The 27,635-nt window shown below is 38.0% G+C and overlaps 1 protein-coding gene across 3 annotated transcripts; it reads right to left on the bottom strand.

Annotated features, from left to right (window-relative positions):
* Positions 1 to 1,151: 1,151 nt before the first annotated feature.
* Positions 1,152 to 26,895, bottom strand: zfr (zinc finger RNA binding protein). 3 transcript variants are annotated; one of them, XM_030143890.1, is made up of 20 exons: positions 26,802 to 26,895; positions 26,548 to 26,629; positions 20,808 to 21,087; positions 19,906 to 20,044; positions 18,831 to 19,049; positions 17,545 to 17,783; positions 16,172 to 16,378; positions 15,664 to 15,979; positions 14,664 to 14,845; positions 14,446 to 14,565; positions 13,723 to 13,868; positions 12,964 to 13,138; positions 12,418 to 12,620; positions 11,815 to 11,965; positions 10,362 to 10,503; positions 8,384 to 8,481; positions 7,453 to 7,548; positions 5,128 to 5,239; positions 3,438 to 3,535; positions 1,152 to 2,537 (listed from the first exon to the last, which is right to left on the bottom strand). In XM_030143890.1, exons 1-20 carry the CDS (start codon positions 26,845 to 26,847, stop codon positions 2,355 to 2,357), a joined length of 3,234 nt encoding a protein of 1,077 aa, XP_029999750.1. In that variant the 5' UTR covers positions 26,848 to 26,895; the 3' UTR covers positions 1,152 to 2,354. The 3 variants fall into 3 exon arrangements, 2 of the variants coding, with proteins under 2 accessions (XP_029999750.1, XP_029999751.1); XM_030143891.1 differs by lacking the exon at positions 1,152 to 2,537 and adding an exon at positions 2,566 to 2,627 and having other exon boundaries at positions 3,416 to 3,535; XR_003936293.1 differs by lacking the exons at positions 1,152 to 2,537; positions 3,438 to 3,535; positions 8,384 to 8,481 and having other exon boundaries at positions 5,197 to 5,239.
* Between the last annotated feature and the right edge of the window lie 740 nt (positions 26,896 to 27,635).

Here is a 27,635-nt window from a genome sequence, read left to right as displayed (position 1 = left end):
TACAAACATAACTCATTAATATTGTCCAGTGTTTCAGGTCCACTTTAGTCTTACTGTAGTTTAATGTAATTGTGTGTGAATTCCATAACCTACTACTGTCCTATTCAAATATGTAAATAATATTGAATTTTTAATTCTAATTCTTTGTTTATACAAGTACAAAATTTGTTATTTCTCTCTTTACATTTTCACTTGTTTGTGGTTTTTCTACACGTCTTTTTCTCTGCACTTGCTGCTGTTAACTGTGAAATTTCCCCACGGTGGGATAAATAAAGTCATATCTTATCTTTCATTTTTACATTTACATGACAAAGTGTTTTCTGTAATTCAGACCAAAAGTGGTAGTTCATGCACCAACACTGAAACTTTTTTTTGTAATTTAAGCAGAGTGTGGCTTCCAAATGTCTACTGGAGTCTGAATAACTGAACCTCTCACTTCCTTCTTGCAGACAGCTGAAAGACAAAACACACCATATATGTTACCACCATAAGAATTAAAGGGCTCATATTTTGCTAAACCCACTTTTATTAGTCTTTGGTTCATTTAGTCGTGTATTTGGGGACCCTAACAGTTTATAAAAATTTTAATTTGAACCCTCCAGGTCCTTCAAAGCTATATATTCATTCCGGCAAAAATCGAGTGGATTTCTACAACCTGTTTTAATTCCTGCTTAATTTGTTACGTTTATAACTAGTTACATCACGACATTTGCACATGTAAGGCGAGACTTCAGACGAACATTTCTCCGAGTACGACATAATTGTTTGTCAGCAGCAGCTGTTGGAGTAAAAACTGAAAATATGTCCAAACTTCCAGCCGATTACCTAAAATGTTCAGTTGTTGGTTGAACGGGACAGAGCAGCACAGCCAACAACCTGGAGGGGGCGGGGCCTTAAGTGGCTCATGTGCATTTAAAGGGCCAGCGCTCAAAACCACCTTTCTGGTGTCATTACTCAGAAATAGGGTTGAAGATGGACCTGTGGAGTTGAATTAATGAAGAATTCAGATGTTTTAAAATGCATAATTCCATTTTTAAAAAAAAGCTAAATATCACTCCTTTAAAGATCTCTAGGTTTCATACTAAACCTTTTCCTATCTGGAATTATCCCACTCACAGACCATCACAATCCACAAAAAACAGTCAAAACAATTTTTCAATCTGTCAATGTTTATTCTGCTACAAGAAATGGAGGCAGAATGCACAGCCCGGCAAACATATACAACCGGACCAACACTGAAGGGAAATTACGTTATTGCCCTGTTGATTCCCAGTCCAGATTTTTCCCCTCTCATTAAGGAACTCAATAAAGTGTCAACCTAAAGACAAGCAATCCGTTTAAGTTTCCTATTAACCATTTAAAAAAAACAAAAAAAAAACCTAAAAGCCAAAACAGTACACTCAAAATGGCCATGCTTTTCCACAAACCAACAGCCTTTATCCATTTAAAGATTATATAAATATTTTCATAGATGAAAACAAAAGAGATTGGGGTTAGACAGAGACATAAAACATCAGTTAGGGCTGACAACTTTACTACTAGCACAGACCTCATGAGATCTAAGCATGAGACGGAACAATACCACAGCATTAAACAACACTTGCATTAAGCATAGGGTGTGTTAGAATCGAAAGAATTTTGAAAATAAAATGGACCAAATCAATGCTTCACAATGGTTACAACAACAAACCACTTACTAATGCAACTAGAAAGATGAGTAAAGGCAATGACAGTTATCTTTGCTTTTCCTTCTGATCCAGAGTACGGAAAAAATGAACGAGTCTGGTTTCAAAATTTTGATCCTACAGTATGGTCCCCGACCTTTCCCAGCAACTTATCTCTGTATATATGCAGAGATTAAGTTAAAAAAAAAAAAAAAAAGCATGATTTTTTTTTTTTTTTTTTTAGTCCGGTGTTAAGGGACAGCAGTCAGAGGTGAAATGGCCCTGAAACTTGAGTGATGCACATGTGTTTTGCTGTAATCGTAGGCAAAGGACAAACACCAGCTCCAGTGCTCTTCAGGGCGTCAACCACTACGAGACAGTTCTCCTTAAGAAGCACAGTTGCACATTTAAAAACTGCTTCATCTAGTACAGAGTAAGGTCTGAACGGAGAAATATACACTATGCAAACTTACATTTGTTTCTGTAGTATATGTGAGGATGCAATTACACTGGTGCATCTATAGCTTGAACCAATAATCAAATAAAAATACAACAAAAGTTTAAAAAAAAAAAAAACCTACTGGATTTTAGCCAGCACATGGGAGACAGCGCAAACCAAATGTTTAAGAAGTTCTTAAGTGTAACATGTTAGTACATTTATATACATAGATTACTTGAAAATGGATAAGCTTAGAAACTATCATAATCCTTTTTGTCCTTTTTGCCTTCGCCCTCAAAGCTGTCTGTACCGTCACTGTTGTCGCGGCGACGCTTACGGCTGTTCCGGATGTTGAAGCGAGGGTTTATCTGTGGCAGAGGGTCCATACCCAAAACTTTATGGATCTGACGAAACGCCAGCAGCCTCAAAGCAAACTGTAACGAGAAGGAGAGAAATACCGCTTTCAACAGGATTCTCTTATTGTCCTTTTATTTCCTTCATCTTTGGTTCAACTTGATAATTAAAGGCGGCCTTACACTGTGTGAGTTCAGTGACGATTTCTCACTCATGCGACTATGTCTAGGATCGGGCCCAATGTGCCTCTAATCGTGTGTCGTGCTTCGTGCAGTGTACATGGGGTAAAGAGAAGCGATTAGCACCTCACGACCAGCAATCGTGTGTTCGCAAGGAAAACAGAGCTGTTTGAAATCCTGCTCGCTCCTCGTGAGTGTATCGTACTGTCAAAGCAGTGCCACGAGCCGATGTGCCTCAAATTCTCACACTGTGCATGCGTGAATACAATAATAGCCAGCAACTGTAAGCTAATTCTAAGCTAACAGTCGCTGGCTATTGGCCTAGTGCAGTTTAGCTGTTGCAGTTTACCTCTAGTTCCCTTTGCTGTAGGATTGACAGCCCATACTGTCCACGTCTGGACAACCAATTCCTGCACCAAACACGTCACCGTCTTTTCTTCTTTTTTGATTCCCCGCAGATAATGGCACATATTGCCAAAGCAGCTCGTTGGTTTTTGTTTAGCACTACCATTTCGTGACTCACGCCAATACACAATCGTCTATGCACTTTTACGGATTCCTTGGTATTTTAACGTTGTATTTCCGGATCCAACACTCGAACGTGTCGTGCGTCCTCTGGTGTATGGTCGTACAGTGTGAGCAGTCAGGTCGCATACGAGAGTCGGTCCGTACAGTGTGAGAACATGAATCGTGAGTCTGACCTTACGAATGATTCGCACAGTTTGAGATGAAGCTGCGTGCAATGATTGAAATAATTGCACAGTGTATGGCCGCCTTAAGGCAGAAGTCTAGGATTTGTACCTGGGCACTTGAGGTAATGTCTTCTCTCTGTTGTTCTCCCATCGTTGTAAGAGTATCCACAGGATTCTTTTCACACGGGTCCACCAGGCCTGGTCCACCTATTCGACAAATCAGACGGCATCAACTAACGTCAGTCGTGTGTTATGTTATTAGGATCCTCAGAACGGTGCTCTAGTAGTCAGGTTAACTGTCAATTAGACTGTGAGGTTTACACAAAAAACAAACAAACAAACAAACAAAAAAACCCAACAACAAAGCACTAACAGAGTGTGAAAATGGCTGTAAGGGTCAATGCACCCTGTAGAGTAATGCTACCTTCATGTGTTGTGAAAATTATAGTAAATACTGGTTATGAACTCAAAAATTGCACATGAACACCCCCTTATGTTGTATTTGCTACTGGGGAACTGGGAAAAAAATGTTGATACACGAGCTGCTGAGTTGAAAATAACCTTTGACCTTTTCAACATGGCAGAGAACAACGAGCGATTCATCACCAATGATAAACACTGCTTTTACCAATGTTCTGCTGTCGTTACCTGATGATCTTGCACATTTATAGTTTACACAATTAGATAATAAAAAGAGGACCAAGGGTTCTGTAGTCTAACGGCATATTTAAAGACATTAATTAACATTCATTTGACCTTTCTAGGTCACTTAAGGTCAAAGGTCATGGCACCCAATGAAAGCCCACATGTGATTTTCTTTCTAGTTCCAATAGTAATTATATCAATATCTTCAACTGTTTTGAAGTGACAGCACTTTGAAATGTGTCCCATTATAAACCAATGGGAGGATTCTTAAAATCTAACAAATTCTTAAAAAAAAAAAAAAAAAAAAAAAAAAAAATTAAAACGTTTATATTTCTCAATTCTTTGAACAAACCTGGTAGACATTGCCCCAAGTAACCTCTGCTATGAATTTCATTTGATTCTGGCTGATGGTTTTGGAGAAGATTCTTGAAAAATTTTTTAAGGACAACAACTGATACCTATAGTCCATTGGACTGGAAAGAGACAAAAAAAAAGAAAAAAGTGGAGTGTGCATGTTCTCCCCAGGTACTCTGACTTCCAACGACATGCATTAATAAGTTAATTTAAAAGTTAATTTAATCTAAATTGCCCATAGGTTTGAATGTGACACTGATTGGTCGTTGGTCTCTATATATGGTTAAGCTCGTAACGTAATTGCCAAATTTTTTGACCTAATTGTGATCTCTCCATAACTTTACTTTTTCAACACTGCTATATCATTTTATATAGATATCACAATTTGGCCAAAACATGACCTAGTCAATTATGCTATGAGGCTAACGATATGTCAGTGTATACATGTCCTTCTCAAGGATAAAGTTCAGAAGATGGAAAAAAAAATGCTGTAGCAGATGAAGAAACATGTCCAAAACTATTTTACTCAAGTTGCAGGTCACGATAAATTGTGTCAGCCATTTTTCATTTTGCTACGACAACAAAAGCACTTGCACACAACGCACTGGCAATTTTGAATTCACAGAGGAAAGAATCATCTTCCCGACAGCACATGAAGGCAGCATAACAGTCAAATGACAACAGCATCTATAAATACATCAGTGTAACTGCAAAGCAAAGCCTGTTTCCCCATGAACTGCATCTGTTTCGTGTAAACACAGACGAGTCAACAGGAGGACAATGGAGAAGGTTCATCTTACCAGGGAGTAAAATCCCAGAGGAGATACATTCAAAGACTCGTCTCAGAGCGTCACCTGGACTGAGCGGCGCAGAAGCGCTGCTGATGGCCTTCTCAACCAGCAACTCCATGGCCTGCACAGAGTCAACAGTAAAGTTTGGTTGGGTCTGAGCAAATATAGTGGTATACAGTGAATACCACAAGAGTGGGGGAAGAAAGACAAATATCTAATAATTAATGTGTTACTGTGCACCAGTAAAAAAAAAAAAAAAAAAAAAAAAAAAAAAAAAATTAATTCAAGAAAAGCCATCCCTGTCAGCATGGATGGACAGAACACTGGATATTTACAAAAATAGAGAAAACAACTGCATTGGTTCATCATAGAGCGGAACCTTTGGCTTCATGTTGGGAGAAATGGGTTCAACATATGAAAATAACCCAGAGGACTGGTTTAATTTTATATAAATTAACAATCACAGCTATATGGTCACTCCCATGTTTATTGTTCAACATCTGTTTTATTATTTACGTTTATGTTCTATTACTTTATTTCAATTGTCCGCGCCACTGATTGTTGAGAAAACAGATATATTAGAGATATAAATTTCAGAAAATTAGCCTACAGTACACATGTAAACATGAATGAATGTACAGTGTGTATGTGAATATGTGTATGGGCCCAAGTTGTACATGTCAGTGGAAAATTAGAAAAAACAATAAATGAATAATTATTTTTAAAAATGCCAGAGGGCAATAACATTAATAAACTGCAGCACAGCCAGTATAACTGTGTCCTCTAAAAAGATATTCAGAAGCGCATGTACATACAGTAAATACCAACAGTGAAATTTACCGGGCTATAAAATAAAATAGTCTAGGAACATTACACTAGTACTGTCTTTGTAAAGTGAATCCTACCTGATCAGAAAAGATTTGACAGCTGTTATTTAACTGAAGGGGTTATATGTAGTACTGAGATTCTAAACTATCAGCAGAAAGTTGTGAATCACAGTACATTCAGTTACTCATAATGCATTTGTATTTTAATCACTTTTTTCACTTTCTTTGGACTGAAAATGGTTTCTTAATGCTTCTCATCCTCAGACTGATAGACCCTCTATGTCACATACACTCAGTGACTTCCAGGCCTGTAGTGATTAATAAACTCCAGGAATCTGTCTGCAATTCACTGACATCCTCAACATATCATCACGGTCCTTATTCTCAACAGTCTAATGATAGTTATTGATCATTTTGAAGGTCTTTCACAGAGGATGCACCATATACAGCTCTGTGTAAAAGCCTTAGACCACCTTTAACTTTGTTGATTTAGTAAAGTTCTACTGACCACACATACATTTTTCAGTCTGTATTTAGAGCCAGTCTGATACATGAAGTATGAACAGCAGGAAAATTAAGATTCAGGTTAAAAACAGCTTCTATAAACCAAAGTGATCGTATTTCGTGCGACCTCCCTTTGGACTTTACATGTCTTTAACCCTTTTGTTTAGACAACATTAGATTTATGGCATTAATTTTCTGATGTTTTATACCAGGTTTCGTTCAACACCTCAGATGTTTCGAATTGTTCGTGCTGCTTCTTGTCATGGGGTCAGAGGTCACACTAAATAGTGACTTTAACTTTTAATACCTACATATCTAGTTCAGTTTTTGATGCTTTTTTAAAGGATGTGCACAAATTCTGTGTAGTTTGTTGTTGTATCTAAAGAATAGAGAATGACAAATAAACATGCATGATCATTTCAACCCTGCAAAAACAAAGCTTAAGGTGCCCTGACAGTGTTGCACAGTCCTGTAGTTTATTAATATAGTCCATCTGAGAAGTTGATTGGATGACTAATTAAGACGTTCACAATCTGAGATTCAGACTAGTCACAAATATTAACACAACTGTCTTTAGTACCCTTCAAGAATAAAAAATAAATAAATCATTAAACTGAAACCATAGAGTCAAAATTGGGTAATGACCGTATTCTCTGCACCCCCATCTCTACCAAAAAACCTAAAGTGACTCATGTGATCTGGAAAACTGATGGAAGGATCATTCTGCAGGTCCTCTGTGCCCAAATCAAATATACATATGGATGACCTGACAAGTAAGAGAAACTACTTGCTACAGTAATTCAGTCAGCTTCCTTGTGGCTGCAGAGGTTCAACCCGACATAAACACTGTTTCATCAAATACAGTCTTGTTTGGTGCAGTTAGGAAACTGTTGAAATGATCACCAATTTTCACAAATGCACACTCTCAAAGTTTATGTACTATGGCTTTCTTCATGTAGCCTGTAAAAATACTCATTACCATGTTTGACACACATGCACTCACCCATCCTGGGAAAGCTGACCACGTGGGGACTCTCTGACAGAGGTCTCGCAGGATTCGGATGATAATCACACAGGATTGTAGTCCGTTGGCTCTAGCCTTTTGATACAGTAAAGTTAGGTGAACGGAATGACCAAGAGTGACAAGAGATGGACCAAACAAGGAGATCAGTTCTGTCACAGAGGTACAAACACTACTGTGCATAATGGAAGCTCGAATATGGTTTGCCGTGTATGAGCCATAGCAGTTTGCTCTCAGCTGCCATTCCCAGTAGTCTTGTACCTCACAGTTAGTAAAGGAGTTCAAAGTTTGCAAGATGCACAAGAAATGAGGACATTCCTTGCCATCTTCTAAACCCTGACTCCACGTGTCCAGGTATCTCACAAACAGGTACTTAAAGTACAAGAGTAAACCTGAGAGGAGAGTATAGGGACTGAAAGAGCCAAGGAAATCTGCTTCTATTTGTCTGTGGTTTTGCTTAAGTAGCAGAATCACAGGAACAACCCAGATATTCCTTTTTCTCTCAATCCCCATTCTACAAAAATATAGAATAAAAACAATACAAAGTTGCACAAAAAGCACTTCTTGATGGCACAACCTTGTGCAAGTTATTGTGCAGCCTTATGGAATTACATGTAACTACAATGCAATACTGCATTAATATTGAAAAAAAGAATACAAGGATGCCAGTTCCTTACTAGATTAATCTGTCAGATAGGGATGATCTTGCATTCATGATGAATATGTATGATTTGGGATTAACCACATCATTATTGTTGTAATTGACATCCTTGAATATTTGTTTTGAATACAATCATAGTTCTCCTGGTTATTATAAAATAAAAACCAAATGGGTAAAACACAAATAAATAATAAACAAATAAATAATGCATCTCATAAGGCTACAATAAAAAAGTAAAATGATGTTCCGAACCTGGAACCACTTAGCGTGGCGCAGAGCAGCCAGAGCGTCAAGGCATATTTGTCTGTCCAAGACGTCCGCTGGATCTTTCACCATACCCGAGGTTACATCTAAAAATGGATTTGAAGTGTCAAAATGGTGATGAGGAATGGGTGTTTGACCAGGTCAGCAAGGCTGGCAAAAAACAAACACATTGCCACACATACCAAAGATTTCTTACTGTGAGACCCTGAAACTACTGCTTGGCATTTTGTAATGTCAAACTTAAATAAATACAAAACCAACATGTCAAAGTAAATAAATAGGCCTAAATTATATATATATTTTTTTATCCTGTTGTAGGTCACTGACTACTTATATAATGGTAATCAACAAAGCAACAGTGTTGTTGAAATATGGCTGTAATATTATGAAGCCATTACCATTTTATCAGGTTATGCTGTAGAAAATTCTCATACCTCCATTAAAGTAACAGAAATTTTAGTAGATTCTGTTTGACAATTCAACGCTAATATTATAAAAAAAAAATATTAATGCAACTGATGATTTGAGGAAAAAAAAAGAAAAAGAAAAGACAAATGCCTAGTAGGGACTGACCTGATAAAAACGTGGCATGGCTATAGTAGGTGTGGCAAGGTTTTTGGGACATGAGAAAACCTTGGTCAAAAATCCTTCCAGAGCTATTGGGCATTATTAAACCTCTGATGGGAGACAATGGCTAGAAAATGGGTTTCATTTTGTTCCAGAGGAAGGTCGTTCTGCTGATTTGTAAATATTACTACAAATACACAAGAGGCAGCAATGGGTGCAAAGAAGAGAACATGATAACTACCAGCAAACAGAGGGGTTAGGATATAACTGCATGCAGCACCAGTAGGTTGGAATAAGACCCCAACAGTGGTGGTGTTCCAAAGGCTGTACTCAGGTCCAAACAAGGATTCCTCTGTCATTGCTTTCGTTCCTTTCCTTTTACAATACTCCCCTAAGAATAACACCTGATTTTATCATCAACAATCATCGTGTTCTGTGTCATGTTTTCATTTTCAATTTAAACAAAAAGAAAATTATCCTTGAAATGAAAAAAAGCAACTGAGGATACTTTCATTTTTGCTGTAAATGTTCTAAATGAATCCACATTGAGTCCAATTGTGCATGTGTTGTATGCAAAAGAAAATGCCAATCTACTCAGGGGAGCACTTCAGAGCAGGGGACCTCAGCATGGTGAACTTTTCACCAGAACACAAAAAGATTTGTTTCCTGTGGGACAATAATGCATTTCTTCTACCTAGCTGTTTGGGATTCTGATCTGCCTCGGGCCAGATTTTGACTTATTGGAAATGTAAAATTTGGGGAAGAGAAGCACCACTTGATGTTTTTCTATCTTCTGAAATTGCTTCGTTGTCATTTTATTTTGCGTTGTTCAGTTTGGAGACAATATGCTGCAAATGTTTGATTATAAGTGACTATAAAGTGGAAAACAGAATCCCCTAGAACACAGGAAACAAAATAGAATCTCACCTAAGAATAACTAGGCTTAACACAATGCAAACAATGATCATGCTTTTTAAAAAGGATAAAGATAGCATTTGAGAGGGAAGAGTTACATAGCAAAAGGCCTAAGAGCAATACTGCTGGCACTTGTCCCTTTGATTTTTCTCACACCTCAGACCTCTGAAACCCACATCAGCTGTAGAATTAACTGATCTGCTCAAAGGAACTGCGCAAAATAAACAGCAGAGGAGACCGCAAGAAGTTACCAAATCTGGCCTTGAACTTCCATGTTTCTTCTCTTTGATTCTGAACTTCAAATGTGTTGTATATAAAAAAAACCAAGGATGACTGAAATCAAGTATTTCATGTGCCAGCAGGAATGTGCTCTTCAGGTTATCAACAGACATTAAAACCAGTTTCAGAGGGAAGTAGCAGAAAGACAAGAAAAAAAAGAAAAAAAAAAGTGCAAATGGGGAAAATCTACGGTGGGTTTTCCAACCTCCATCCCGGCCATTTTCCTCTCTGATAACAGGTGACGTCAACGTGATTGTCACTTGCATCTTTGGCTCGGAACAGGATGTGAGAATGATGGCTGCTTCCTGGATAGATCCCTTCACCTCATATTTTTCAGGTGTTACCATCTGGGAAGAAACAGTGTAGACGTTAATATTATTTCAATCATCCCTCATGCAGGAAAGGTATAATGGACAGTATTTGACAGTGGAAAGTCAGGACCAGTTGAGTTTGTGGTGTAGTATAATCGATGGCCACTTTATTAGGTACAAATGTTATTGCATATAAGTAGGAAGACTTAGGGTGACATTTTCAGCTCTAAACCTGTAAAATATAGAAAGAATTAAAAATGTATATATTTAAGGACCGGAGTGCCTGTTGTATCTGTTCAGTTGATGAATATCATTAAGGCTGATCATACTAAGAATCAGTTGTGAAGCAGCAAACAAAAGAAGTTTTAACTGAATTTTTTCCCCCAATCTGCACCAAAATGTACCTGCCCTGAACACAACATTGAATCTGACTCAAAGATCCACGTATCGACAAACGGAAATGTCAGATTTTTTTTCCCTTTTGAATTCTTCCTCTAATACGTTAAAAGTTAAGGTCAATTCACTTTATTATCACTGTAGAGAAACCAGGTCTCTGCACTGTACCACTCCTATTACATACACACACAGTACCTGGCACTAGCATTGGCACATACACGTTAGAAGCAGTGAGCTGCCACTGAAAATGCTCAGGGATCAACTCCAGATCTTCATCAACACTGTGGTCAGGGGCACCAACAAGAGACCTAAACCTACATGTGCCTGTTTTTAAAATGGTGGGGGAAACCAGTGGAGAGAAGAGATAAACTCAATACAGAAAGGTTCCGGTCTGACAGAGGACAACCCTGAACCTTTTTGCTGTGAAGCCTGAAGCGCTAGATATCCAATTCAAATTTGGTTGGAAAAGACTTAACCATTTCCTGATAAAACATGTTAAAGACTGTTTGTTTTTATGAGAGTGTTGCAATGGTGGCGCTACAAATTTTGATACTTTGCAATGAACACAAAGTTCTGTAACTCAGCTCCACAAGCTAAAATCATTCTCAAATATCATATGGCTGATGACCGTCTATTTTTGAAGGCTGGTTTACAATGGTATTTGATCACAGTCATACTGCCACCTACTGGCAAGAGGAAGTCAACCTCACCATACAAACATCTGATTGGTGTGCAATTTGTAGTTTGTTCTAAACATGATAAAGTCACATTGTGTGTACTTGGTGGGTGTCCTCTAGAGAGTGTGCAGAATGTGTACACACACATGCCGTCAACCCATAGAAAATCTGAGAAATAATTATCCCCTGCAGGTACCTATTAAAGTGGCCACTGAAGCAATTACATCTGGTTTCAAAAAAACAGAACAAAAAAAAAACATTGTGAAAATAGTACTGTTAGTTGTTTAGGGAGGTGCTCCACAATGCGGGTGAGAAGACCCTTGGTGGGCTTCTCAGAGCAGAGCAGAACCAAGTTGACATTCTTGTCCCCACGAAGAAGCAATCCTTTGGCGAGGACCCCCACCCTCATCACTCCTTTCAGGGCTCTACACAATTATACAAAACAGAAAAAGAAGAAACAATAAATATGCTACAAACACATTTATATATAAAACTTTAACAGCTTATCGATAAACAATATACTGCATATTGTTAATATTTAAAAAGAGGAAAGAGAAGTAAAGTTTTGTGGGGGGAAAAAAAAATGTGCTCCTAACCATCATCCTACCAACATGGACAGACTGGGAACCACAAGAATGAATCGTTCCAATTGTTGCAAGAAACAACAATCATAGTAAAACATAAAATTCCTCCTTTTCTCAGTGTATCTTAGCACTAAGACAATAATTCTGTTCCATTGGGTTTAGGAAACTGTATGCTGGCTGGGTAAAACCACGCAGTACATTCCCATAAAACACTGTAAAACTTTAGGATAAATGCCGACACCTGTTAGCTGTGTGTTGGAAATAGGAACACTGAATGGATGCAGACATCATACCTATCTTTAAGAGGGTCTTTCTTCTCTTTTTCTTCATCCTTAGGCTTGTCCTGGTCTGTAATTATGTCTGAGACCAATTTCAGGGCACGTTCTGTGATTGACACAATCTTCTGGATGGACTGAAGCTCATCTTCTGAAGGGTAGATGGCCGCATGTTTGGTCATCACATAGCGGTCGTCTGAAGAATCAGGTCGACGTTGGGGCTGAGAGCAAAATGGAACATTATGTTTAAAAAGGTTCTTTTAACAACAAATTTCTTCTTTACAATATTTAGAAGATACTGGCACTTGTAAAAACTCAAATGTTTTTTTTCCAAAGTATCATGTATTGTAGAATAAATACAACAGTAATCATAAATTTGTTGCTAGCAAAGAGTGTCATCATTAAAACTGAAAAATATAAAAACAGAACCGTTAATTAACAACAATGTATGAAAAAAACTAAACAAACACTACCAAGTATTGCCTAAATAGAGGTATGCTATCCACTTATGGACATGAAAAATGTAGAGTGCACAAATGCAAGTGTAATAGTATAAGGACCTACCACAAGACCCTGAGGCTGTGGGCCTGGCATTCCAGGACGAACCCCAAGTAGACCAGGAGGGCCAGGGGGACCAGGGGGTCCCCCCTGATAGGCTCCGTCTGGTAGACGCCGTCGCTCATCCCAATGATGCTGTTCCTCCTCCATTCGTCTCCAGTACATGTCCTCTTCATAGCGCCTGAAAATGGAAATCACATTGTAATTCACGACTCCTTTTTAAATGTATTTACAGAACATGTACTGTACGGAGTTATATTGTTAAAATATGACATTCCAATTCCCTTTCACTGATGATTTCAATCAAAATAATGGAAAGATATGTGTATAATCCATGCAATACTATGGAAAACAGTTCTGACTGGCATGAATATGCTTGTGCAATAAATGTCAATAAAATGCTCTACTCTTTCTGCTCTGTTTATTACATCCATGTTTAACAAAGCCTTCAACGCCACCTTCTGACCACAAAATGCATCCAAACTTCAAACTAATTTGAGGAAACACATGAAAGTCGCATTTACTTTATTACATTTTACAAGTTCGCTTCAAATTCCCTAGACCTTTTATGGACATGTGGCTGTCTTAGAGCAGGTACATGACACCACATAGGTCTTATGGGGCTCATCTTCTTCTCACAGGGTACATTTTCATAAATGTTAAAGGCTACTGAGGGAGAGAAAGGTGAGATGCTCTCCCTGTAAACCTGTAAGACGTGAGATAAGACAAGAGATACCAGATAGGTGGAAAACTGTAAAGTCATACCGCATTTCCATCCTCCAGCGCTCCTCCTCTTCTCTTCTCCTCCAGTACTCTTCTTTCTGCATCTGCTTTCTCATTTTCTCCTCTTGAATCTTTCGGGCCCGAATGCTGGGTTTCACCTCCACCTGCAAATCTGGGTTCACCTTTTTCTACAGAACAAAGTGTGGAAAAAAGTTTAGGCTGTAATCACAAAACTTGGTTAAGACAAACATGTTAAATTATTCCAAGGAATATATGACAAGGATTTCCATGCTGCCAGAATTGCCAGTGAATGACATTGACATGGTCACCTGTCTGCATTTTAATACTTTTTTAGCAAATAAGTATTAAATTATAACAGGGATAACAATTCTATTTAACAGTAAAAATAGCAGCCATGGAAACAACAGGACAGATCATTTTGGTTTATGAAAATGATTCACTTTTTGTAAGTATTGAAACAATATTTAACTTCAATTCTGTATTTATATAAATACCAAAGTTCTTATTTCTCTCTTTATACTTCATTTTTTATTCGTTTGTGTTTTTCTATTCATCTTTTTCTCTGCACTTGTTTGTTGTGTGTTGCTGCTACTAACTGTGAAATTTCCCAGTGGAATAAATAAAGTCCTATCTTATACATTCTGAGATTTGGTGTTGTATTAAGATCAGATAAGATACTGTCTTGGCTGATTAAAATTAAATGTATCAAAATTCTCTCAAGTACAAAACATGTCAATTACCAACCTTGTACTGCAGGCGATGCCTCCGACCTTTTAGATGCATTTCCTTTGCATTTGGATCATTGAAACTACATTCGCACAGCTTGCAATGAAAGCGGATGACCTTTCCTTCATCATTTCGTACCTAGAAATGTTTTCATAGGTTAGGACCATGATTATGTATGCATTTCTGCTAATTGATCATAGGCTGCATTACACCATGTAAAGTACTGTGAAAACTACCTCCTCAACATAGTCATGGCCAACGGGCTGGACGTCACTCTGTAACGCAGCGAGGGCTGAGGTGGACAGAGTCTCTGATATTTCTGTCTTGGAATCCTGAGCACCTGAAGAGGAGGCGGCAGGCTTCGGAACATCTCCTTTTACTTCATCGAGCTTGGCTGTTGTCTGCAATTTATTTCCACCTGTGTTTGAAAGGAAACCGTTTCATTAATCAGGGAATTCAACAACATGTCCTTTTCTGTTGTGCTCTGCTGGGTGGTGTAGGACCTCTGTGGATGATAATGGCAAGAATTTTACCTAGACCACACTTATTGGACGTTACAATACCTTTAGAAATTATAGATAAACAGCACTCGCACTTCACAATGTTGTCATAAAAGCTGTGCTGCCTGGTCCTTTGTATGGTACGACATATCCATGAACCAACCAGTGTTTCCAACTCCTCAATGAGGAAAGTATCTACTGTTTGCCCGAAAAGTGGCTAGAAGTGGCTAAACGATATCACCTATAATTGGAAATGTGCATGTAATTTTAAAGAACGATGTAGGACAGAGGAATAACATTGTATTAGAGATAAAAAGGTGAGAGTAAAAACACCCTTAATATGTTTAGAAGTATCAATCAACTATACTGTTTATTCTTGTTTTTCTAAATGTTCCAATTCCAAACCCTCTTCCTTTATGTGGGCTTGGGGACCAGCTAAAGTGACCCAAAAGAGACACTCTGGAGGAGTTACTTAGGCTAGTTATTTAGTTGTTTATTACCCTGCCCCCTGAAGGGGGGAGGCAAGGGATATTGTTTTTGGTTCAATTTGTTTGTTTGTTTGTTTACACTTTAGCAGCAAAACTACTGGTTGAATTCATAGCAAATTTGGTTTATAGATTGCCAATGACCCAGAATAGATGCCATTACATTTTCAGAAAGGTAGGTCAAAGTTCAAATTTTTAATGAATTTTTAAAATCTTTTTTTCCCCCTCATTTACTTATAATGACTACTAACCGACAAAGTTGATCTTGGGTGTGTTGACCTTTTTCCCAGCTGCAGCAGAAGCAGCAGCAGAAAGGCTGTTGGTTAACGGGCTCTTGACACTCGACACGCCACTGCTGACGATGTTGACTGGTTTCAAGTAGGGAGAGCTGGAGGTTCCAGAGGAAGAGGATCCAGCCAAACACAGAGAGGTAGTGGTGCTGGTGGTGCTGAGGGTGGAACTGGTGGTCTTGCTGGAGGCAGTTGTAGTGGAGGACAGTGTCTGAGTCACCATGCTGGGCTCAGTCGAGGGAATGGGTTTGCCAAGTTTAGTATGAAGCTTCACAACCTGGAGAACAAGACAATTAGGCAGAGGGAAACATTTAGTCACCTTGTGTTTCCTGTTGATGTACTAAAAACATGAGATACAAATGTATTTATATTACTGATTACAAATTAACTGTTTATGATTTTTGACTGCATTATATCTTAAGGCAGGTTACAGCTGCAATAAGCAGTCAAGTCCTGCTCTTATCCACACCTTTTGGTGCTTGGCTCCACGGATATGGGCAGCATACGCATCAGCCCCAGTACAGGAAACATCACAAAGTTCACATCGGAGCTGGTTTTGAGCACTGCGGGCCAATGCTCCCCCAGCAATACCGCTGCTGCTGCTGCTGCTCTGGGAAACCTTCAGGGCTGCTTCCTTCTTCTTATGCTTCTGGCCCTCCAGATGCTCCTTATATGTCTGGTCCATTCAGTGATTAAAGAGAAACAGAGCCATTAGTTGAAATTGTTTAATATGGTTGTTGAACATTCACAGTGTAGACTAAAAATAAATGAACTATTTCGCTAATACCTTGAAAAAGCCAACAATGGAACAAGGCAGTAGTAGTCTTTACAGTCAAATCAGCGACACAAAAATCAAAGTTATGGGTTGAAGCCATTATCAAATATCAACTATCTGTGCATTTCTGCATCAAAATCTTGACTCTCCCATTAATAAGAAGCATCATGTGCAACCATTAGAGTAATATTATTCTGCCTTTGGTGGGAAATTCATTTACTAAAATTTGAGGATGAGAAAAACTAGTCACCACAAGTTTTAATTAAATTTCCAGCAAATAATGGTGTGCAATTTCAGACTTTACACCACTAATTGCAATTTTTTTTTGCCACAATGCAGTTATGATTTGCTGATTAATTCCTGACTACATTCCTTTGACAAACATCTAACTACATTGCATTACACCATAATAATAAATATGAGCATCGCAAGACTATTATTACAACTGTGGTTTGAAAAATTCATTTTCCTGCTTATTTTTCAGTGCATCTACCACTGTTAGATAGTACATGCATGACTTGGGACGACCTTTAGCAAAATAAGGCTCTACTAAGGAGTAAGAGTGTGCCTCCTTTAAATCTGTCATCAAATGTGTCCATCTCTGCTGTTCTGCAAGGAGGAGTTTTCATGCAGGTTGGGAGAAGTTGCAACAAACAGGTTATTTTGTGCTTATACCCACAGTACTGTATTCTAAAATAACTTGCAGAGAGCAGTTAAGAGACCTTTTTCATGACACTCAGCATTGGAATGTCATTTACTACATCCCACACAGAACACAATGACGCATCAAGCACAATGGGGATTTTTTTTTTTTTTTTGTTTTTAAATCAATAACCGTAATAGGCTTTCTACTTGATTTAATACAGTGCTGAAAAGTACAACGGTCAGGCCTTTTAAAACACATGACCCTCCAACACTTTTCCACTGATGAAACAAAGTAAAATACTAGATACCGAACAAAACATACGGACTTTGTGCTTCATTTACATATTGAATTTCTGCTTGCACTAATACTTGTTTGATCTGATAAAGAATCAAAGCACAGTGGATGATGTGACAGAACTCACCTGTGGGCCTGCACAGCTGATCTTACAGACGTCACAGTAGTGGATCTGTGGGGGTTTAGGTGGCTGCTTTGGCCGCAGCTGCTTACTCTGAAAAGGAGTTTTTTTGGTGAAAGTGTTACCCGTCCACGCTGCCGTTGCTGCGACAGCTGCCACTGCCTGTTTCTGCTGCTGCTGCTGCTGTTGGTAGTAACTGGAGGCAGCAGAGTAAACCGCAGCTTCATATCCAGAATATGAAGTTCCTTAAAAAAACATAAAACACATTTTTAAAAAAAGGTGATTGGCAGAATTGTATCACAGCAGCTAGAAAATATCAGCGGTGTTGGATTCAGTGTCACTGTCATTGCTGACTGTAACCATTATTTTGGTGGTCTACTTTAATTTGACTTGAACAGTTGCCAAAATGACTTCACTGTTTTGCCATTTTGACAAAGCCTGACTGAAGGTAAAGAGAACTGGAATAAGACTTAACCATCCCCACTTAACTAAATGCTAGTCGGCTTTAACTATGAATTCTGTACAGCGTGCATAGTGCAGCAGCTGGAATCTGGGTTCTCTGTGAAGTCACAAGGCATTAGATGATTGATTGATTTTAACGTGATTTAACAAGTATGACCATTGTAACACCACATATACAAAAAGAAAACCAATGGCCCTGTATCTCACCAGCATGTTCTAACAAGAATCAATAACAACATGACCATGATATGGGTGACCTTGAGTTTGACCCTTCAAGGTCAAAGGTCATGGACCCAAATGAAAGTCCATATACGACTTCCTATCAGTGCTCAATAGTAACTAGAATCATTTCCATGTTATAGGCCATCAAAATATGGCCCATTATAAGTAAAAGCAAATGTTTCATATTTCAAAAATTCATCAAAAATCTAAATTTCTCAAACCTGTGAAAAAACTTCATAGACAGTAGTAGTTTCAAAGTAGTCTCCTCTCTACAAAAGCATATCTTGCTATAAATAATATACTGTATTTGTTCTGAAGTTCTGAACAAAGTTCTCTCCCCCAGCACATGGAGAACAGGAGAGAGAACACAGAAATGTAGAATGCTTCCTCTTGAAGCTGGTTAAAACTATGTTGTAATTACTTTCACTGATAAACTGCATGCTCTACATTACAAAATATAATTATTAGCCACCAATCTGTAATCACAATAATAATAATAATAATAATCACAATAATAATAATAATAATAATAATAATAATAATAATAATAACATTCCCTAAACAGCCCTGATTTACCCTAATCAGGTAAATGCAGGTTTGTAACTTACCGGAGTAGGTAACAGCATTAGTGCTGTAGGTTGGGCTCTGGGAGTATGAGGGGACGACAGAGGGAGCAGCCGCCACAGGCTGAACTGTGGACGTCACTGGGTAGATGGAGAAGGTGGATGTAGCGGGACTGGGAGCAGCTGGTTTTATCACAGTTACTTGTCGACTCTGCTGGGTTTGGGTGTATGATGTGACCCCCTGGCTGTATCCTGATTTGGGTGCTGAAAAAAAAAAAAAACAAGCAAAAGTTTGAGATCACTTAAAATAATCAGGTTACACACCCGAAATGTGCTCTTAGGACAGAGATCCTTTGTTAAATCTCACTGCATTTAACTGCACATGATTCAGACCAATGTTGCATTGCAACTCTTGCAAAGAGATTTAAACAGCTTGCCAATTTAAAAAGCACTGAAAGTGTAACTGCACCCCTAATGACCAGTGGAAAATTAAATGGGAAAAAAAAATTTGATAGAATGTGGTATCCTCATCAATGAAGCAGAGCAGTGAACCAACCCAGCACCAGAAAGGACCAGGGATGACAGACACCTGTTCACCTGATCCACCCTCATCTACGCCCATGCAAACACTGAGCCAGTTAACTGGCAGATCAGTTTAGCAGAACCAGAGCTTATCTGCTACATTACAAAACAATTTTAACCATCGAGACTAGAGGCAGCAGGATGGAATGGCTAAGGAAGTGACTGTCTGATCATGAATTCATTCATTTAACCATAAAACATCATAAATGCAAAAAAACAAAAAAAAAACAGCAGCATCAGGGTTCATTTTACAGCATTTTTCTATGGGCACTGGGATGACACACAAACACAACTTTTATAAACTACAGCAACAAAAGGGAACAGCAATAAATATTCAAGTCAAATAAAATAGTATAATTATTAAGTATGGTAAGGTACTGTAGTGCTGTGATGCTGCCCTTGTTCAAGTTTGCAGTGCTTGATAGTTTTAAGTATCACTGGGCAAAAAATCTGCCATTATCTTTGAGTAATTCAGAATGGGGTTGTTTGACTGACAGTAAAGATCATTTAAAAATGATGCGTTTATGCATTAACATACCTGTTTGGTAGTACGAGTCTGCCACACTGGGCTGTGGCTGTGCAGCAGCAACAGCAGCTGTAGCACTGGGCTGCTGATAGTACTGTTTGCTGTCATAAGTTACAGCTGTAGCTGTAGATCGGACATACGAGTAGGTGTCCTGTAAAGAAGGAAAGGCAAAGTGGAAATGGATTCAAATGTACCCACTATTCTTCCATCATAACCTATTCACTCTGTTTTCTCAATTATCCTTAACCTACAATTACTGACTTTTTATTAAGGAAACCTTGTAAAGTAGCAATGTTAGATTTTAATGATTATGTTTGCGCTCACTTCCACCTTATACATTAAATTATTTGATATTATGAGTTTCCCTTAACATGTAGTGAATTACTGTGAAGGATTAAGCTTCTTGTATGTTTTAGCTGACAAAGTCTATAAATAATGTTGAAAACTATCAAGGTGCTCACTGTTGTCAACTGACAAGAAAATCATTCACCTAAGAGGGTTGTAATGTAACTGCCGCTGAGCCTGGTGGATTCATTTTTTTCCATTATCCGACTTTTCTTGTTAAAAATACGACAAGAAGATTAACAACATTCATGCCTGATTATTTGAATAAATAGGCGGTTTTCTTGAAAGTAAAGGAATATACAAACATTCTCTGTGTCATGGCACATGGAAATCATTAACCACATTGAAGCTGTTCCAAGTCTTCTACTGACAAATTGAATCATTGCACCCTTAAATTATGGACTACAGCACCCTATAGATGTATTTAACAGTTGATTAATGGTGGAACATGTATCTGATATCAATTTCTGAACACCATCATCAGAATATCCAGGGTGATTTAAGACTGTAATTATTGTGGCCATGTTACTTGAATAACACAACCTTGAAGAGAAAACTCTGTGGTGTACCTGGTAATTCTGTGAAGTGACCGGTGGTGGTGGTGGGGGGACTTCAGGCTGGCGCTGAGGGTATCCATAGTCGGTTGCAGAGTGGGTTGGCTGGTACCCTCCATATGCTGCAGCAGTAGCAGCTGCTACAGCAACAGGAGCAGGCCTCGCTACTGCAACTGTAGCTGCAGTGGGAGCATAGGCTGCTGCCACTGTGTGTGCTGCCACAGGTGCTTGGTGAACTGTGTAGCTGGCCACTGTGGTGGGGTGTGTGTAGGCTACACCGGCAGCTGGCTGCTGACTAATATACAAACACACAGATGTCAAACGTTAACCCATATGTTTTGTTTTGTTTTTTTAAAACATGTATTTATTGAGATTTTCTTCTATTAACCAAGAAAACAAGTTACAAACAAACAACAAGACACAGAGAGTATATAAAAATACACACACGTAAAAACCAACTAATAATATTACAGAAAGAAACACAATCAAATAAATAAAAAAAATAGATAAATTTGTGTCATCCATTCAACCATCAACAGATGTATTATTATTCTGAAGAAAATTGTAGAACATGGTCCGTATTTCCCGAAACTTGTCAAATCTGTTCTTTGTTGCATTAACCCATATGTTAATACGGGAGCAGTTGTGAGAATGGTCATTAAGGCTCAGTTTGTAATGTATTGCCTGACCAAAAAAAATTCACATGCACAGTATTTTGTTGGACTGCCACCGTATATAACATACAATGCAAAAAGAAGTGTCACATTCATTTCCATCAATCCTGTATTGATGATGGAGGAGCATCCCTGCTACCATAACTGGGCCACCCTGTGTCTGTTTAGAAGCTCTACTTCATCTCATGGATGCATCATGTTCTGTCTGTCATCTATTTGCTTAGCCAAATTATCATTTCTGAAAAGATTTTCCCCCCAAAAGAAAATAAGTGTTTGCTGTAGGCTGATATACTTTACCCTGCAAAAGTGACAATTTGGGCCAAATTAAAGAAAGCAAAGAGCAGTTTCTGCCATTGTAAATAAACACACAGACTTGTACTGACCACGCGCTGACTTCATAATGTACTTGATAATGATCTGATATTGATACATTGTAAATAATCTTTACATTTTTCAAAAGACAAGAACTATTAGCGTCACTGGGTTTGTGTTCTGCGGCATCTTAAAACAGATGATACATTCTTATAGACGATCATTAGTATCCAAATTAAAAACAGCAACATTTCTGTTAACATTAATACTAAGCTCATCACCTTAATTTGGGTTGATTTCTTCATTGCCATTGCAGCTCTCAGAGTTTCCGAGGCTGTCCATTCAGGGTCTTACTCTGCTATGTATTTTGTGCATTTCTGTAGGACGTTAAATGTTTGTGTGCTTGTTTCACTCTCATTGCCATGCATTTTAACTTTGACAGCATGTTCTGAATTTGTCCAAAAATTAATTTCCATCATTAGTTACAAGGCTCTCTACACCTTTCCATCATTATAATACCACAGCAGAACAATATTTACAAAGGTGTGTCCACTACAGTCTATATCGTTAATAAGAAATACTGCAAGTATCATATCAAAGTTTTAGCATCATGATATCATTAGTAATTATTGATAGATTCCTTTATATTTAAGTTTTCTTGCTGCTATGGTCTCGCCCTTTTCAAGCTCTCCTTTACAAGAATATATCCCTCCTTCTCTTAGCACTACCATACAAATGAATACAAACCATCCATGTCCTTCATCTACAACAGCAGATTGTGAATGGACAATTACTTAAACTGTAGTCACTGTTTACTTATCACGATAAACATATACTTGAACTTTATTGACCCCCGGGTGGAAATTAACAAGTAAAAAGAAAAAAAAGAAAAAGAAAACCAGAAAAGACAGAATTAAAGGGTACCTGTAGTGAATTTTCATTGCTACCCATCTCAAATGATCATGTATAATACTAGCAGTTCCATCCAGTACTTTATGTTATAACCCATTGTCAAGTACAGTTACTGCACTGTCTGTCAGTCATGGACAGTGACATGTTGCCTCCTTTATGGGCTGTTCCAGCACTGGTAGTGACGCAGTAATGTTGTATTGTCCGATTACCTGGGCTGTGATGGACTGGTCACTGACCCCGTGCAGCAGACACCAGTCTAAGACGACACATTATTGGCCAGTCCGGGGTGGCGTCTCTAGGACAATAGTGAGTGCAAAGCTCACGGCTGCACAAACAACAACACGTGCTTTCCACTTAATCTGCTCACTGACTGCTGCTTGTTTACTCGCACTCATCACCCGGAAACAACGACAGGTACGTCACTTATGGTTGGCAATGGCTGCTCCCAACAGGTTCAGCCCCCCCATGTGTAATTCACATAATAAAAAGGTCCAGTGTGGTGCATTTATGGCCATTTTTTACCAGATCTGTGCCTCTCTTGCTTATGAGTAACACACAATGCACTATTGAGGTTGTAAGCATGACCAATACAGGTACACCTTAATGAACAAGGAATCATCGGTCCATGAGTCATCAGACTGAGATGTTGTAAAGTCTAAGGGTGGTGTGTTCTAAACATCTCAGACCTGCATTAATGTGGTTTGTCGCCCACCACAGCTGCTTTTCTGGTTTGTGTGCATCTCTTCTGCAGGAAAACCACCACGATGTCAAAATACTGTAGAGCTGAAACTATTAATCAATTAATCAACTTGAACTGATAATAACTGATGACAATTTTCCTGAATCAAAGCTTTGTTTCCTTAATTTCGCTGCTGTTAAACATTGGTTCCACATTAATGTTTCACATGGATACTTATTGTGACACACATGATGCCTGGATCAACACAAACAACACTGAGTGCAGCTCAGAAGACACGGGGACAAAAAGGCAGAAAATGTCTATATGTTCACTTTTCTACATTGGAACCTTGACTTACTCCTTTAAGCTATTAAACTGTAACTCAAAAATTAAAAATATTTGTCTTTATTTTTTCCAGTTGTATGTTAGTTCCATCTTAAGTTGTTAGTAAGTTGGAGCCACATGTGTTGAAGACTGCAATGAACATACTGTTTGTGGATGTCACTGGACTTCTTTGTGGTTTGTATCTGCAGATATTTTTATATATACACACACTTTTATACTTTTTGTTGACTCAGGAATAAGGAAAGGTTGTCATATTCAGATATGTCTTTCACATTTTTACCTATTTTTCCCGCATATTCAAATACTCATTCAATTGAGTCAGAGAAAATAATCAATAGCTGCAGCTCTACAGTCCTGCATTCAGTTTTATACTTGCAAATGATGAATCAAAACCACTTCCTTCACCTGTAAATAATTGTATATGATTTGTTTCAGACTATCAAAAAAAAAATAAAAATCACTATCTATGATTGTGAGTTGAGATTTTGACTTTCCAAATAAAGACTATTAGTTAATGAATTACATACGCCTAAATTACAAGTGAGACAAGCAAATAATTCTAACAATTTAAACGGTAACCCTAACCTAAGAATATAATAGAATATAATAACTTGATAAGAATAATGTTGAAGCACCACATTGATAAGCAGTGTCAATAACAGTAGTACTATAGATAAAGTCTTAATTAAAGCCAAACATGAGTAGGAGGCAGTTTTTCGCTAGCCTCAGGTGTCCATCCTGAACTAAAATACATAGAACTGTCCAATTCCTACAAGTTAATTGTACATCAGTGTTAAGCCACATTTCCACTACGTGGTACCAGCTCAACTTGACCTTTTTGTGTTTCCACTGCGTAAAAGAACCTGGAATCTGATACCCATTATTATGTTTTTTTAGTACTTGCCCGGCCGAGGTTCCAAAATGGGTGAAGAGATACTAAAATGTACTGTGTAAACACTGCAGACCACTGATTGGTCAGAGACTTGTCTCCGTGTCATTAATGCACGACTCGCCATCAAAAAAAAAACAAAAAAACATGCGAGTTCATCAGCAACCCTGTGAGCAGATGTCACAGAAGTTACGCACTACATTGCTATGACAACCAGGTACTCTAAAGTCAGTAGCATCCTGTACTGGAAATGGTCTCCAGGAATAGTGCCTGGTACCCAAGCCGGTACCACGTAGTGGAAACGTGGTATTAGAGGAGACAGATAATCCATAGCCTGTTGGATGTAAACATCTATAAATATAGTCCCCCCCCACACACACACACACACCACACACACATATCGTTATTAACCGACTCAGTTGCTAAATAAGCTTCACTAGTAAAATTAATGCAACAAACCCTTAGGTTAGTACAATTCAGATTTCCCCCTGGCTTGCCTTTACTGATGCAACAGTGATTCTGTACCAGCCAAAATGTGATCTGCATGATTTTATGTCTTGATTAGCATCACCTTTGCTCATTTGGTACCTAAACGAACGTGATACAAGAAATAGTATCTGGTGATACCCGGTGGTTCCTACTCTCAGGTAGCAGAAATGCCAAAAAAGCTGTAGTATACCTGCAATAGAAATGCAATGCACTCGTGGCCAAACTGTGCCAAGTCAAGGTCTTTATTGGAATCAAGAGTGTGTCATTACTGGGAAATGTTTGCCATTAATTATAAAGGCAGCGATTTGATTCAACACAGCCTCATCACAGACTGAAAACACCGCAGCAAGAGAACTAACTCTTACGCTGAACAGAAACAGCAAGACAATAACAGTCTTGAAAGACACTGCCTCCTCATTCCATCAAGGTGGAATTCAATGCATTTATATTCTTACATCTGTTTACTAACAGATTCCACCATGAGAAGCTTGTAATAGAAAAAAAACTTGAGCAGCACTCTAGTCCAATTCTAGCTATATTACTCCCATGGCTTCTATATCCCAGTGTAAAAAAGCAGACTGACACACATCATTAAAATTGTGGTTTAACAAAAAAAAAAAAAAAAAAAAAAGCATAAATCCAGCTGTATACCTCAGAGATCATATGGTAGATACACTGCGCTAAGATCATCTTTTGCAGAAATGCTACCAACAAACATAATGCATATAATACAGACTCTGTAATTGTACTTCCTTGTGTAATTTCATTTTAACAACTAAAACTGATTATTCTCAATCAACTGTAAAAACGACGTACATGAAGATTATCGAGTTAGTCTGATAAAAAAAAATTTAAATAAATAAAAAAAAAAACGAGAAAAAAAAGAAAAGAAAAATTAAGCTATGGTGAGTTGCCTGCTTATTTATCTGCTCCTGTGCACCATGCTTTAACAGCAACAACGTTTGACATAATGTAATGTGTTGTTTTATCCAACATATGATATCAGATGATATAAAAGGTTTAGAATATGCGTCACCACTACGGGTTTATGAGATGGCGTGACAGAATAGTAATAGTGTACATTAGCGATTAAGATATGCCAAGTGCAGGTACAATTAACAGTTTATTATATAAGAGGATAAAACTATTTGGGTTGTGGTAACTTCGCAGAATTGTCAAGTTGCAGAATTAAAGCATAGGCCATTGCTAGCAATAGCACCAAAGCTAAATGACTGCTTTTTAACGCGACGTTTTTTTCCACTTGAAGCGTTAGCTTGCGTCCAAATGCAGTAGCAGAGGGCTAACTGCCCCCTCCCCCAGCTTTCACAATGGCAACAGTGGATGCATACAGCCAAGTACATACGTGCACAACATACAAAACATCTCAACTTTAGGCATCATACATGGTTAAAGAATTGTCGAAACAAAAAATATAAGTCTCAAGGTTCCACATACCTGTATTGTGCGGCAGCGCCATGGGTAAATCCAAAGTAATTGCCGGTAGCCATTTTGGCATCTTCACCAAGCCGGCTGGGCACTGCGGAGGACAGACATACAGGCTAAGCTAACAGTTAGCACGAAGCTCAAACCAGCCATCCAAGGACTATCCGTTAACGTCACTACCAACTGCTACTGTGCATTAGAAGGTTACTTTAGTTCCTACCGCTACCAATCCGCTAAGCCGCATTTTAAAATATAATAATACTTACCATAGGTGAAGGAGACAACTGGACATATGGGAATCATTGGATTCATATGTTCAACCGACGCCCGACTCCTAAACCAGCCTATTTATATTATATCTTTTACCCGGAAATGCCACTTTTACGCATGCGCAGAGAAAGGGGACCCGAGTTTCTTAAAAAAAAAAAAAAAAAAAAAAAAAAAAAAAAAAGTGGAGCAATGTAATACGACGGCGTATTCGGGCCACATAAGAAAAAAAAAACCGCTTGTCACTACGAGAATAAAGTCGTTATTTAACGAGAATAAAGTCATTATTTAACGAGAATAAAGTCATTATTTAACAAGAATAAAGTCATTATTTAACGAGAATAAAGTCGTATTTTGAAAAAAAAAAAAAAACAACTCATTAGTTAACGAGAATAAAATCATTATTTAACGAGAATAAAGTCATTATTTAACGAGAATAAAGTCGTAGTTTAAAAAAAACCCTCATTAATTAACGAGAATGAAGTCGTTATTTAACGAGAATAAAGTCATTATTTAACGAGAATAAAGTCGTAGTTTAAAAAAAACCTCATTAATTAACGAGAATGAAGTCGTTATTTAACGAGAATAAAGTCATTATTTAACAAGAATAACGTCGTAGTTTAAAAAAAAAAACTCATTAATTAACGAGAATAAAGTCATTATTTAACAAGAATAAAGTCATTATTTAACGAGAATAAAGTCGTAGTTTAAAAAAAAAAACCTCATTAATTAACGAGAATGAAGTCGTTATTTAACGAGAATAAAGTCATTATTTAACGAGAATAAAGTCATTATTTAACGAGAATAAAGTCTTTATATTTCGACAATAACTT

Source organism: Sphaeramia orbicularis, chromosome 9 (genome assembly GCF_902148855.1).
Source record: "Sphaeramia orbicularis chromosome 9, fSphaOr1.1, whole genome shotgun sequence".
Classification (NCBI taxonomy): domain Eukaryota; kingdom Metazoa; phylum Chordata; class Actinopteri; order Kurtiformes; family Apogonidae; genus Sphaeramia; species Sphaeramia orbicularis.
The sequence above is the reverse complement of the archived record's forward strand: the minus strand, read 5'-3'. Positions and strand labels throughout refer to the sequence as shown.

Bases quoted from the DNA above. Each gene is read 5' to 3' on its own strand.
- zfr (XM_030143890.1), bottom strand. From the start codon at position 26,847: ATGAATCCAATGATTCCCATATGTCCAGTTGTCTCCTTCACCTATG. The intron at 8,482-10,361 runs GTTGGAAAACCC...ATCCATTTTTAG, and splicing joins GGAAAATGGCCGGGATGGAG to ATGTAACCTCGGGTATGGTG. The intron at 7,549-8,383 runs GTTCGGAACATC...CTGTATCAAAAG, and splicing joins GCCACGCTAAGTGGTTCCAG to GCTAGAGCCAACGGACTACA.